Raw genomic sequence first — 13885 nt, 5'->3', positions numbered from 1 at the left:
GGTGCGTCCATTACTACAGGGAGCACACACGCGCACACACAGCCCACCACGCGAGTGGAGAGAGAGAGCTTTTCAGCGAGAGCTATGCAGGACACACAAAGAGGACCGATTCATTCTCACAAGCGGCGCTTTGTTGACCGCAGAGAGCGCTCCGTGGTTGCGCGCGTCAGGGAGGTGCGGGTGTGGAGTGCGCCGCTCCCACGCGGAGCGCGGTGCAGCGCACCGAGCGGCTGTCACGGTGCAATCGGCCCGCTCGTACGTTTATCCGATTGTTGTCTACGCGGCCCGCTGGTACGTTTCCCTAAACGGGGCTCTGACGGCAGTGGCTTGTGCGTTGCGCAACCCACTCGTTACAGACACCTGAATAAGAAGCCAGGCTGGCCAGCTTGGTGAAGTATGGTCAAGCAACCCTCCTCACGGTGTGGGGAGGCCTTCATCCAGTGGTGGATTTTAGTTTTGCATTATTATACGTTATATCCTTCTTGTTGGTTCTGGGTCATCAACATTAGAGCCATTGTTGTGTTGAAATAACTTTCTTTGTCATAATTTAAAACAGTTTATTAAATTAATAAGATAATGAAACATGTAAATAACTAAAGGATGCGTTCATACAAATGAAACATCGTAATAATTACAATGAAAACAACGCTATTATGTCCGCGCATTGCTGATAAATGAACGCCAATGCGCACACCAGGCCAAGCACAATCGTGCGATCGCGCTATTGAGCACAGATAGATGTTTGTAACAAAGCAATTAAACCATGATAATTGCACCGAGCCAGGACACAAAGCTGGCGAGAAGCAGGCAGGGCGGGCTGTTAACTTGTGACGATGCTCCTGGAGTTAACACGCGGGCCACAGGGCAGCAGTGACACACGAGCTTGAGGAGGAGCACGTACCAAGAGGGCTCTCTCGCTAGGAGTGGGGTCCTTGAAAACACAGAGACATTCGCCTAAAAGCTGTGGCAAGATCTAGGGGAGGAAGAAAGGCAGAAGTGGACCCCAGGGTTGCATTATTTGCCGAATGAAATCATTTACGCCGCCAGCTGTCAATCATCTTCAACCGAAGGGAAATCTCGAGGTCACTTGAAGGAATCACAAGTGTAGTGCTGTGATCTTCTTGGTTCTTTCGGTAAAGTAACGTAGAATTGAAATAAAATAATAAAAATAAAACATAATAAAATAAAAATTCTCACGACGTTTCGGCCACAACACAAGTAGCCTTCCTCAGGTGAAGCGACAGAACTGTCGGGAAGACAGCGCTTCAGTGAACACAGCCAAGCTTTGGTCACGCCTTTTAAGCTGGGTGGGAGGAGCAGAGCGCCTTGACCAAGGAGTTTACATATCAACAGAAGAATTTAGCATTGAAGTAGCTATGTTAATAGGTTGGATTAGCATGATGTTAAAGTCAGAAATTATCATGTAACTGGGGGATTAGCATGATGTTAGTGTGAGGGATTAGCATGTAACTATGTTGGAAAAAGTGGCGGTTTCTTTTTTTTTTTCAACGTTAGCACCACTGTGGTTAGCACCACGAAAGCGACGAGCTTTGTTCAGACGGACGAGTCCATCTATGCTCGGAACGGAGGAGGGGGGAGAGAAGAAACAGCAACGATGCGCTTCTCTGTCCTGTGTTGCGTTACTACTATGCTACAAACTAGACTACTCTACATTACAATATTATACCTTCCAATCTAAACTACATTGTATAATATCGTATACACAGCCCAATGTAAGCTCTAAATTACACGACTATACACCTTAATATACACTGCCATAGACAAACCCCACTCTTGAATTATACAATGCGTTACTATACACTACCCTATACTATAGACTATAAAATATTAGACTTGTAATATTACACTATGCATTATTCTACCAACCCTACTGTGTACCACACTGCTGTATATTCACTATACAATTACGATACTATATATTGCCTTATGAATTATGTTATACATTACACTGTTATACTATATTATGATTATAAAACATGCTATAAACCATACCATTGACCGTCGTGTGAAAGGTACTAAGAGGCAGTGCCAGCGAATGGACTGCGGTCTGAAAGTCACCGTAAAATAACAATCAATCAAGAACCGAAATGGCTTATAACGTCCTTCCAATGGTTACTAAGCCAGAATCCATCTTCTCGGTTGAAATTGTCTCTGTGTTTGTATATGTGGATGGCCTCATCAAGACTCTATACCATAGAGCCCAATGCATCTCCGACCGGGAACACATTGCCAGTGAACTCAAGCACGTACACCAAGCTCTCAAGGCTAATGGTTACTCCGACTACACAATCCGCAAAGCCATCACTCCAATCATGAAGAAGAATCCTCTTGAGGAGCCATTCAAAACCATCACCTTACCCTACATTGTGGGGGGTCACAAAAAAGATCTCCAAAATCCTGAATAAACACAAGATCCAGGTCCGATTTAACACAGTACATAAAATCCGTGATCTGGTTCTGTCGGTAAAAGATGTGGTTCCAGACATACAGTACCCGGGCGTCTACAAACTAAGTTGCCTCTGTGGTAGCAGCTATATTGGAGAAACCAAACGACATACCTCGGATCGCATCCGTAAACATAAAGTAGACTTGAAACACGGTAGGATGAACACCTCAGCCGTGGCAGACCACTGTTATAATTCAGTAGGCTCACATGACATTGACTCTCCAAGACGGAGGTTCTCTGCAAGCCATCCGGCTACCATGAGAGATTCGTTCATGAGGCCATCCACATATACAAACACAGAGACAATTTCAACCGAGAAGATGGATTCTGGCTTAGTAACCATTGGAAGGACGTTATAAGCCATTTCGGTTCTTGATTGATTGTTATTTTACGGTGACTTTCAGACCGCAGTCCATTCGCTGGCACTGCCTCTTAGTACCTTTCACACGACGGTCAATGGTATGGTTTATAGCATGTTTTATAATCATAATATAGTATAACAGTGTAATGTTTAACATAATTCATAAGGCAATATATAGTATCGTAATTGTATAGTGAATATACAGCAGTGTGGTACACAGTAGGGTTGGTAGAATAATGCATAGTGTAATATTACAAGTCTAATATTTTATAGTCTATAGTATAGGGTAGTGTATAGTAACGCATTGTATAATTCAAGAGTGGGGTTTGTCTATGGCAGTGTATATTAAGGTGTATAGTCGTGTAATTTAGAGCTTACATTGGGCTGTGTATACGATATTATACAATGTAGTTTAGATTGGAAGGTATAATATTGTAATGTAGAGTAGTCTAGTTTGTAGCATAGTAGTAACGCAACACAGGACAGAGCAGCGCTTCGTTGCTGTTTCTTCTCTCCCCCCTCGTCCGTTCCGAGCATAGATGGACTCGTCCGTCTGAACAAAGCTCGTCGCTTTCGTGGTGCTAACCACAGTGGTGCTAACGTTGAAAAGAAAAAAGAAACCGCCACCTTTTCGGACATAGTTCCGCCATAGTTACATGCTAATCCCTCACACTAATATCATGCTAATCCCCCAGTTACATGATAATTTCTGACTTTAACATCATGCTAATCCAACCTATTAACATAGCTACTTCAATGCTAAATTCTTCTGTTGATATGTAAACTCCTTGGTCAAGGCGCTCTGCTCCTCCCACCCAGCTTAAAAGGCGTGACCAAAGCTTGGCTGTGTTCACTGAAGCGCTGTCTTCCCGACAGTTCTGTCTCTTCACCCGAGGAAGGCTACTTGTGTTGTGGCCGAAACGTCGTGATAATTTTTATTTTATTATGTTATATTTTCATAATTTTATTTCAATTCTACGTGACTTAACCAAAAGAACCAAGAAGATGAATCCCTGCAGTCACGAAAGCTTTAAATCGAAATTTAGTGCTGTGATATTCGCTTCCATGGACCGTTCTTTAACACGAAGGGAAGCACTGTTTCAGCGAGAGATCTAAACGGATACTCTCTCACTCTCTCATGACACCGACTGCAAAGAGGCCGAAAAATGGAGGGCAGTAAAAAAGATTAAAAAATAAAAACAGAAGGAAATTAATTTGCAGTTGCAATACAAGGGCACTGTGACCAAAATTCATTATCCCGATGGTAAGATTGTGGTGTAAGATTTGCCCAAACGTTAAGCAAAACGATAGCAATCTGGAGTGGCCGATGCATTATTAACGAGTCATTGTTGACGGGTCCTGTTCCTAGCGTGCATTGTAATTAGACTTCTTTATAGCAGAGCCAACACACGCAAGTGAAGAGAGAACATCGGTGAACATGGCGGTGGATCAATGGCTAAGAAGGGATAATTATCATTGTAAAACAGAGCACACTGCCAACACCGATTCTCTTGTATTTCCACCAGCTCTCCCTCTCTCACGGATAGCGCTGCATTCTAAAAAATGCACTTAGTATGTTAATATTGCATGAAACGCACTTTATTTTTAATAACTGCGGTAAATTTCAATAAAGTTGTTTACTTTAAATTACGCTCGCTCAAAGATGCGCTTTTTAATTTTAATCATCAATTCCCCACCCACTCCGGGTTGAATTAATAATCGCAGCGCAGTGGAACGTTTCCAAGCGGAAGCCGGGGGACTCGAGCGCAATCTTGAAAGGAGACGTGCACCTGATTTACATTTGCGGGTATTACCGTAAATGTCAGGCGAACTGATTAGAGGGCACCAACAGCTCATTAACGCCCGCTGAGCTTTCGCGCTAAATGTTACCATGTGAAGTGCCTTTATTTTCTGTTGCGCCGCAATGTGAAATAATAAAAACAGGTTTAAATGTCACCAATTCCATTACAGCTGTGGCTTCTTTATGCATCTTTTATTAGCGGGTGGTCTGGCGGTTCACAGGCGGTGCTGTGAACCCGGCGGCGACCCCAGTTCAATTCCCTGCCACTGCCAACACGCGTGGCGAGCGACATCCGAACTGCTCCCGAGTCTGCCTTCTCCAACCTGTACTGACCCACGTGGTGAAGTATGGTCAATCAGCTCCTATGATTGACCCAGCGTGGCTAGGTAGGTCTTCATCCAGAAGTTATTTTAAAAAGGGCCGTGTGCGAAGTTATTATTCATATATAGGGTTGAATGCCACGATAAACAAATAACTTGTGCCCGTGGGTAAACTGCAAAATAAACTGGCTTCTCTTCGTTTGGGTTCCGTAAAGAACACCGAGCAACAAAAGTAGTTAAACACAGAATAATCTGAATATTTAGCAGAACACTTTTGAAAAACATGGACAAACAATTCTAGTTAATTCCAAACTCTATTGCATTGTAAAAAAAAATGCCATTGCATACAATAGCAATAGCCAACAGGACCAGATGCAATAATATTGAGAAGGTATTCAATGAGACTTGAAATGCCCAGAGGTAAACCCACTCAATCTGGATTAAATTGTCTTCCCTCATGTTTAACACCACTGCACTCACGTTGTGGCTAAAATGATGCCCTCCTCTCTCAGCCAGGGATCCCATCCAGACAGAGAGCAGTCACTGTGGGTAACGCATGTGTGAGTGTGTGTAGCAACGGTGGAGCAGCTACTGTGGGTGTCCAACACAGCACCAACAATTAGAGGTAAGGCTAAAAGACACCCACAATTATTTTTAACAAAAATCACAGTATTTATGCCATTCACTAATGATGGTTACGCCGAAGATGGGACCTTTAAACACACAGTAGCAAGTGGACAGCAGACCAAGTACTGAAACAGTCGCCGGTAGCTGTGTAGGCCTAATACAGGTAGGGTGCTGTGCAGCTGAGCTCTCCTTATCCGCCATTAAGTGCGAGGCAAACTTCACAGATCCCCTCCGTAATCTACCCAGAAGCCTCCGGGACCCATTGGGTCCCACAGCGCGGCCGCGCCCCCGCGGCGAGAGGGCTCGCTCGTGAGGCGAGGCGCTCGGCCGGTGCGTGCCGCAAGCCCACCTCCGCTTCATGTAGACAACGATGCCCAGGAGGATGATGAGGACGGCCAGGATGCCGGCGATGACGCCGGCGATCTTCATGGTGTGGTCGGTCTGGAGCTCGGCGTCCGGAAGATCGGCGTTCCTCGTCACTGGCGGCGCGAACAGTACGGGGGTCACCGCTCTGGGGTCGCCGCTCGGCCACTCGGCCTGCTGTCCCCACCGGCTGTGAGCGCCCCCATGGCACGGGCGGTGGGGGAGGGGGGGCGCCCTCCCTCCACTGCCAATGGCAGTCAAGTTCCACTGCTCTACTTAGCGCCAATGTCCTCTGCTAGCTCTACCCCCGGGAGCAGCCCTACAGACGTCATAACAGCTGGCTTTAACCGTTCTGATGCGAGTCTGTTCCAATAGAAGCTGCATGTTTACCTGTGATTTAAACCGTTACAGTATGCGTATTAAATAATATGCTTATCATAGTGCTTCGATCTGCGGCGTTGGATCTGACTGCCATTGCGATCGACGTATCCCACCCAGGTCTCCGTTGAAAAAGTGGCGACTGCTCACAAAGGGCCCTCTTCACCTGCTCTTAAATAAGAGAAACATCTTGTACCCTCTTCTTGGTTCTTTCGGTAAAGTCACCATGTAGAAGGGAAATAATAAAATAATAAAAATAAAACATCATAAAATAAAATTCTCACGGCGTTTCGGCCACAACACAAGTAGCCGTCCTCAGGTGAAGAAACAGAACTGTCGGAAAGACAGTGCTCCAATGAACACTGCTAAGCTTGGCAGCATATTTTAAGCTGGGTAGGAGAAGCAGTGTTCATTGGAGCGGTGTCTTTCCGACAGTTCTGTTTCTTCACCTGAGGATGGCTACTTGTGTTGTGGCCGAAACGTCGTGAGAATTTTATTTTATTATGTTGAATTTTTATTATTTTATCATTTCCCTTCTACGTGACTTTACCGAAAGAACCAAGAAGATGAATCCCTGCAGTCACGAAAGCTTTAAATCGAAATCTTGTACCCTCTGGATAAAACTGACATTTACCCGACACCGACTAAACCGGAGCCTGCAGGGGGAGAATGTTCTGTAACTCAGAGGGGTCTCGGTTCTATCTTGCTTCTCTTAACCCTTCAATTCCCGTCGCATGCGCATGGCTGTTGTACAAGCGAGCTAATTTATTCGTGGTATTAGCGAGCAAATTGGGCGTACCCTGAGGGAGCAGGGATGGTTAAAACGCAAATCATATTGTAACATTTCCACTTTTAGCCGAGCACAGTTCTGCCTTTCTTCCTCCCCCAGATGTTGCCAAACAATCAGTCGTGCCAAGGCAATGCGCCCACCACAGAGATGCAGCGACGGCTCTAGCTGACAGTTTAGAGATTGGCCTGCATTTAGACATTCACCTCTGCAAGTATCCCTCTCCTTAATAAAGAGCAAATATAGGTTTACTCCATTGGCCCATTGGCCTTCCACACCAATATTATCCGGCAGCATTTCAGCAACCAAACCCTGGACTAGTTTTATATTTTCTGGGTCTCATCAGCAGTCATGATTGTTTAACAAATGTCACTGGGATACAACATGTTATTGGCAAGGGCACTCCATCTAAACAAAATAGGGCACGATTAAAGTAAACAAAAATACGTATTTATTGTTTAAAACTAATTATGCATTTGTGTTGAGCATCTATTTATCAACATCATGTTTGTACTTTGCCGGCGCAGTGAGACTTGGGTGGCTAATGCACAGGTCAGGGACTCGAGAATGCGTTACGGCACGCATCGGTGGACTGCAGACATCTGCGGCCAAGTTGTTAAATCCCCGCTGAAATTCCACCAATTAAGTTGCCAAAGATGCCGTGATCACACCGATCCGTTACCATGGATGCAGCCAGCGGCATCGTCAAATGCCGAAAATATTTTGCCTGGCCTTTTGCCGTGGCGTTTGTAAACGGAGTGAGGAATGGCGGTAATTTGCACAACGAGCATGCGCGTTTGCTGGAATTTCAATCTTTTTATGTCGAGGCCTTGGTCACAAACAGGAAAAATCTGAAGACGAAAATGTTAACGAGCGCCCCAATTGCGCCACGTTGACCAACGTGCATTAATTCGCACACGGTACGCAGCTAAAACTGCCTTGCATGCACTGTGTATGTGTGTATGTGTGCACAAATGATGCATGGACACATGAGTATTGTACATGTGTGTTTTTGAAATGTTAAATTGATTATTTAGTTTTTCTGCAGTCTAAATATAGCATTGTTACTGTTAGCGAATCAATTTGTGCCAATTTGGCCGCCAATTTGATGCAAGCACGCTAAATAGGACAACGCTGGCGCTTTTAAGACAGATCCATCAGGCTCGCGAACGCACATGGACACGTTCCACACCGCGGGCGAACAATTACTCTGGGCTGCTTCAAGTGCCTCCACGTACGCCATGTCAAGAGCCATTCCTAATGGCCTTGATCAACCGAGTTTAGTTTTTATTGCTGTCAAGTATAAATGCTAAACACTGCCGCTGTTGTGAATAAATCGGACGCGTGGATCGCAGCGTACGACGCTAGACGATCGCCATTTCGCCCGGCGCAGAACGTAAACGGAACGGCATCGGCGCGAAACGTGACGAGCCTCAGTTAGCCCGCTGCTGGTTACACGGCGATTACTAAGTCTACGCTGACAGACCCTCGCTCGTGCCATTGCCGCTCTTCCTTCGTGCGACTCGAGTTAACCCCTTCTGCATTCATAATTCAATAAATAACATTCTACCGAAACGAATCCTCACCAGGAACCTTTTGCTTCAACACTGAAAACTCTCGACTGCTTCCACCCTTCTGAGGCTCATCAGCAGTGACAGGCTCAATAAGCAAATGCCGATGCTCTAACAGATAATTATTGGCAAGTGGCGTCTCTCTACACTGTGGCTACAAAGACGAGAGCAGAAATCTAAAGAATATTTAATCTTTGCGCGGGGCATTGTAATCGGGCAGAGGCTCCCACGTTTGCACAAAATTGATCTTTTCTTGCCGCTTTCTGCCGTGCAGATGCCAAAGAACACTCCACTTTATTTATTTCCTTTCAATATTAATCTATAAATTAAATGTCATTCGTTTCGAAACTCCGTGTGGGGTAGGTGCTATGCGCCTACGCCTTATTTATTTTTATTTGGTAAACAAACTTGACCCGAGTGACTGGCAGCCTCTGAATTAGCAAACAGGCGCGCACCTTCACCGGCCTAATTTATTAAACGGCACAGACTGGCGGCTGTCAGCACCGCGCAGCTTTTGTCCGTGGCCTTTATTCCTCGGCTGTGTCAGCAATATTTTTGCCTAAATGATTGGCAAGTTTCGATTTTGATTGCCTGCTCTCCCCGCCAAAATATGACGCCTAACGAGTCATTTATATTTTGCGGTCCCGAGCACACCACTGCGCGCGCTCGTGGCAAATCGCGACGGGGCATAACGTAGCGTGGTTGGCATGGGCCTTGAAAGGAAATGCCACTCCCCCCCCCCGCCTCCTCCTTCCCAAAGGCCAATTTCCCTCCTCGTCACTGCCCTGTGCGCACGGAGCACTCCGGCCCCGTGCGCCCCGGTGCAGTTGCACCGTCTGCACACTCGATAGCTACACCGCTGGACGCAAGTCAAACGAGGCAATGCAACACACACATATATTTAACGACGAAATCAGAACGTTTGGGGAAATTCCTTCAAAAGGGGAAGAACACGTGCAAGATGGGAATGGAAATGTGACATGTGTGGATGACATGCGAGGAAGGTAGTGGGGTTAGAGGGGGGGGGGGGGGGGGTGGAGTCGTTCCGTGATGGGGAGTCGTTCATGACACAGGAAATAGCCGGACCAAGGGGAAGGAGCTCGGGGCCGCGGCGAGTGCGCAGGCAAAGTGCCGGCAGCGCGTGCGGCGGGGCAAACGGTGAGAAACCTCACCGTGGGATTCGCCACCAAAGGGCGCACGGAGCCCGACTCGTAATGGCCGGCACTCGCACCGCCAGGCTCAAGACTCGTGCGACTTTAAAGGGCCGGGCATTCGCAGCGACGTGCCGCCTTGCCACAGCCTCGGCCACGTGAGCCACGTTTTGTTTGAATCGCGACGAGAGAGTTTTGGTCGTGACAGAGGTTGCTGTTTGTTTACTTATTTAGTTGCTTGTTGTCACGCCAACCTCGGCAGCTGTTGCGTTCAGCTGTGGTGGCTTAGTGGCTGCACCCAGCTCAAAAATTCAGGCAGACATTTAAAAAATGTTCTGGCACTCTGCACAAATACTGCAGAGGTTTCAGGCAGTCCACATCAAATTTTCAGACAGCATCAATGAATATTCCAGACAGGCAGCCAGAATTTTGCCTTCACTCCGCGCAGCCTCCAACTTTTGCTCACTTGATCTCTCTCCATCTCTCTGCTATGAAGGGCTGTGCAATTTATTAACGGGTTTAATTTTTTGTTATTTGTTATTTAAGCACCATTTTGCTAACGGGTCCGAGATATTCAATTGTTTATTCTGAGAGCGCAGAGGAAGTAAGGAAGCAACCCCAACCCACAAATTCATAAAGACGTCCCCTCCCATCATCTCCTTTACCAAGTTCTCATAACCTTACTGAATTTAAGAAGCATATCAACTCTCATATATTGCAAATTAATAGTGGTGATTGTTGCTGGATTCCCGGCATTTTGGGCCTTTGCTCAGCAACCGTGATTTTAAAAACAACCCCACTATGCCTCGCACTCCGCCAGGGCCCCGGATGAAGAGACAAATGAGACAGAGGCACGGACACGGAGAGAAAGAGAGAGAGAGACATGCAAGGGGTGGGCTAACCTGTCTCGTGGTCCTCTCCGCCCCCCCTATGGGCTGTGGTAATGTGTGTGGTGGTTAGCTGACTCAACACTACAGCAGCTAAGGCAAGAGACATGCGAGAGACCTTTAAAGCACACAGCAAACACCGGCAGCCCTCCAACCCCACTCTGGCCATGTGGCGCCCGCGAACACAACGTCCGTACTCGGCTCCACGAGCAAGTTCATTTCACGGCCCTTTGTCGATCCACTGCTGGATGAAGGCCTCCCCACGCCGTGTCGGTCGTGGGGCTTGGAATGTCATACTTCACCACGCCGGTCATCGCGTGTTGGCGAAGGGAAGCAGGGTTAGCCGCGACCGCTCCAGTTATTGCCGCCCACCGACATTAGCCGTCGCCGGTAATCATCGAATGCCAGTCGATGGGTTGGGACCGCAGCGCGCTAACCGCTGCGCCACCACTCCATGGTCGATTTAGCTAATCGCTCGAAACGCTATGGCGTGCGTTTCACGGAAGCGGCGCTCCGATCCCGAATACCCCCCCCCCCCCGAGAGCTAATTGGTGATCCCTGCTCCGCGGCTCGCCACTCAGCGGCTCATTGTGGCGGCTCACCATTTGGACAGAATAGGGTTGAAAAGGCAACAGCATAAAAGGCAATCAGCATGTTCACAACTGTTTTGCATGAACACCAGAATCTCTGAAAGGTTAACATTAAGAGCCAGCATGCCTTAAGTGTGAAAGTGTCATCTCTGAAACACAAGAGAAAATGTGAATAATTCTGCCGAGTGTGTGTGTGTGTGTGCGTGCGTGCGGATGTCGTATGTGCGTCTGTGTACGTGAGCAAGCATGCACATATTAGAAAAGCACCATTTCATTTTGTCACTAAGAATCCATTTGACGAGACTTAACCCGACGACCGGGTTTCATTAAATCACAATTAATTTACGCTAATAAAATATACACATATATTACAACGGCCCGTCAGTCAAAACAAAATCCATATTGTGGGATGTAAAAGAAATACATTAAGTTGGCTATTGAACTCTAAGCAATCACAATGCATCAGCTGGACAGGAACCATGCTGTCTGGTGGATAAAACTCAATTACGGAATCACGACAAAACATCCTTTAGTTGTCTCATTCAAACGTAATGCCATTATTACAGAGCCCAATTACTCAATGTATCTGCAAGTAATTAAATTGTGATGCGCTAATGACACCGATTCAACAGCTAGCGAAGCCTCCACATCAGCCAATAAAAGATGCATTGCCCTGGATTATATTTTGGCGGAACTTGCAATCAAATTAGAATCGCAGCACAAAGTCCCATATCCGACTGTCACACATCCAGCCTAACGAATTAACCACCCACAACCATCGTAGTCATATTTTTTTGTGTACGCAACATAACTCTCACTTGCCAGCCACCCACAAACCCGACCGTTTCACGCACAGCCACACGTTGTTAAACTTAAGTACATTCGCTCACTTAAAATGCACAGTCATGCATTTTCCAATGTTCCTAAAGTGTGCACTTTTATTGATGTCCAATATGAGAATAGATTTCTTCCCCTTTTTTATGGCAACAAAAAACACTTTTTACAAGGAATCATGTCTGCATTAACCACCATACTTGTGGTCAGAATGCAAACAAAAAACATACTCTGATAATATATGTGGCATTGTCTTTGAAACTTAGGAGGTCCCATGATCTCAATCAGTGTACGATGGTGTAACTGCAAGGTTCGCTATGTTTGCCGAATGCTTCACGTATTCGCCCTCGCATGCCAGTTCCCCGGCGAGTCGGATATGCGACGTTGCACCGTACCGCAAAGTGCAAAAATGTCACCAAAGCGCCGATTAATTTAGACGTTTGAATGATTACGCTCTCCGATTTCCTTCGGCATGAGAGCGCGCGCACGCCATCCTACGCGGCGAACATCCAACGCGTTGGTGGCGCGTTCGAGGCTTTGCCGGGCCATCGCTCGGCAAGGCGTGACCACGCGAGCGTGCACATTAAGGGTAATGGGGGACGCTTTGCCCTTGCTCGACAACAAACAACACGTGGAGGAAGTTGGGGCCTTACCTCGCTTTGCGAGCTTCACGCAAGCAATTTTGGTTTCCTGGACAGAAGAGGGATGACAGACAGAGCGGTGCCATGATTTTACCGACAAGAGATTACATTTGTCGCAAAAAGAAAGAGCAGGAGATTTATACGGCACAAACTTCTGAACAGATGGTGCATTCGACCGCACGCACACCCTTTCAAAAAAACTAAGGCATCTACCATTACGTTGACTCATGAATCCCATGAATCACGGTGGATTTTATGTAAGCGAACAGTACGGCTCCACAATGATTATCTCTATAATCTTATCTTCTGAGCCAATGGCTGCCAAATGCCAGTGCTCGCGGTCCAGCTCAACAAGCAGCGCGTTGCGCAGGCCGCTTGAGTGACTGATGTCGTTTCTTTGTCCGTGCGGGAGTGCGTTAGAATCTACGATGGTTACCGCGAAGTAAGCCCTCGGAGCGCATTACTTGTGAACTTTGTCCGCATTCGTTATCATTTTAAAATCCAAGTGTCTCCCTGCACAAATGAGCGCTCGTCTCTGTTGGTGGATACGACCCGTCATCATCACCATCATCAACATCGGCCACGATCTATCCACTGGTGAATGTTGCCCTCCGCAAACCGCCACCATCTCTCATGGTCCGAGTGGATCGTCGCTCCGCTTCTTTGGCGAGGTCGCCACCCCCCACGGCGCACTTCGTGGCTGGCACGACGCAGCCAAAAAGCAGCGGCTGCCTGGCCTGCGTTGTGACACCGACTTAACGATCAATTAGCGTCCCGTCTCCCCACCGTGGCATAGCCCACCGTGCCTCGTCAATGCAATTTCTGGTCGGCGGCGAAGACGCCGGTTCAAATTGATCGTTTTCCCACAAAGCGCGGTCGTGGTAAATGAGGTCACGGCGAAGGTTAGCGCGGAGAAACTTAAGAGGGAAGTTTACACGGAATGAGAATGAGGTTGACGGACCACGTGATATCATATTTTTTGATATCACGCGAGGGCAAGCTTTCGCGTTGCGGCGGCACGCTGGGGAGTGACAATCGCATGGCGGTACAAGGCCTGGAGGAAGTTCGGCTCGGGAGCGGGACGGCATCACCGCGGAGGTGCCCGCG

General features: G+C 47.2%; 1 protein-coding gene across 7 annotated transcripts in view; it reads right to left on the bottom strand.

Moving 5' to 3' along the window:
- LOC116945127 (receptor-type tyrosine-protein phosphatase kappa-like) overlaps window positions 1-13885 on the bottom strand; it is a 249301-nt gene that overhangs the window by 114292 nt on the left and 121124 nt on the right. For 5 of the 7 annotated variants that reach the window (XM_032959269.2, XM_032959268.2, XM_032959279.2 and 2 more), the window contains 3 exons: window positions 12791-12827; window positions 10729-10806; window positions 5926-6055 (listed from right to left, as the gene is read on the bottom strand). In XM_032959269.2, coding sequence (XP_032815160.2) covers window positions 5926-6055; window positions 10729-10806; window positions 12791-12827 — 245 coding nt within the window. The remainder of the gene's footprint in view (window positions 1-5925; window positions 6056-10728; window positions 10807-12790; window positions 12828-13885) is intronic. The other 2 variants (XM_032959274.2, XM_032959276.2) reach the window with 2 other exon arrangements.

This window comes from Petromyzon marinus, chromosome 23 (assembly GCF_048934315.1).
Source record: "Petromyzon marinus isolate PM22_M1 ecotype Great Lakes invasive population chromosome 23, UKy_Petmar_22M1.pri1.0, whole genome shotgun sequence".
Lineage (NCBI taxonomy): Eukaryota > Metazoa > Chordata > Hyperoartia > Petromyzontiformes > Petromyzontidae > Petromyzon > Petromyzon marinus.
The sequence above is the reverse complement of the archived record's forward strand: the minus strand, read 5'-3'. Positions and strand labels throughout refer to the sequence as shown.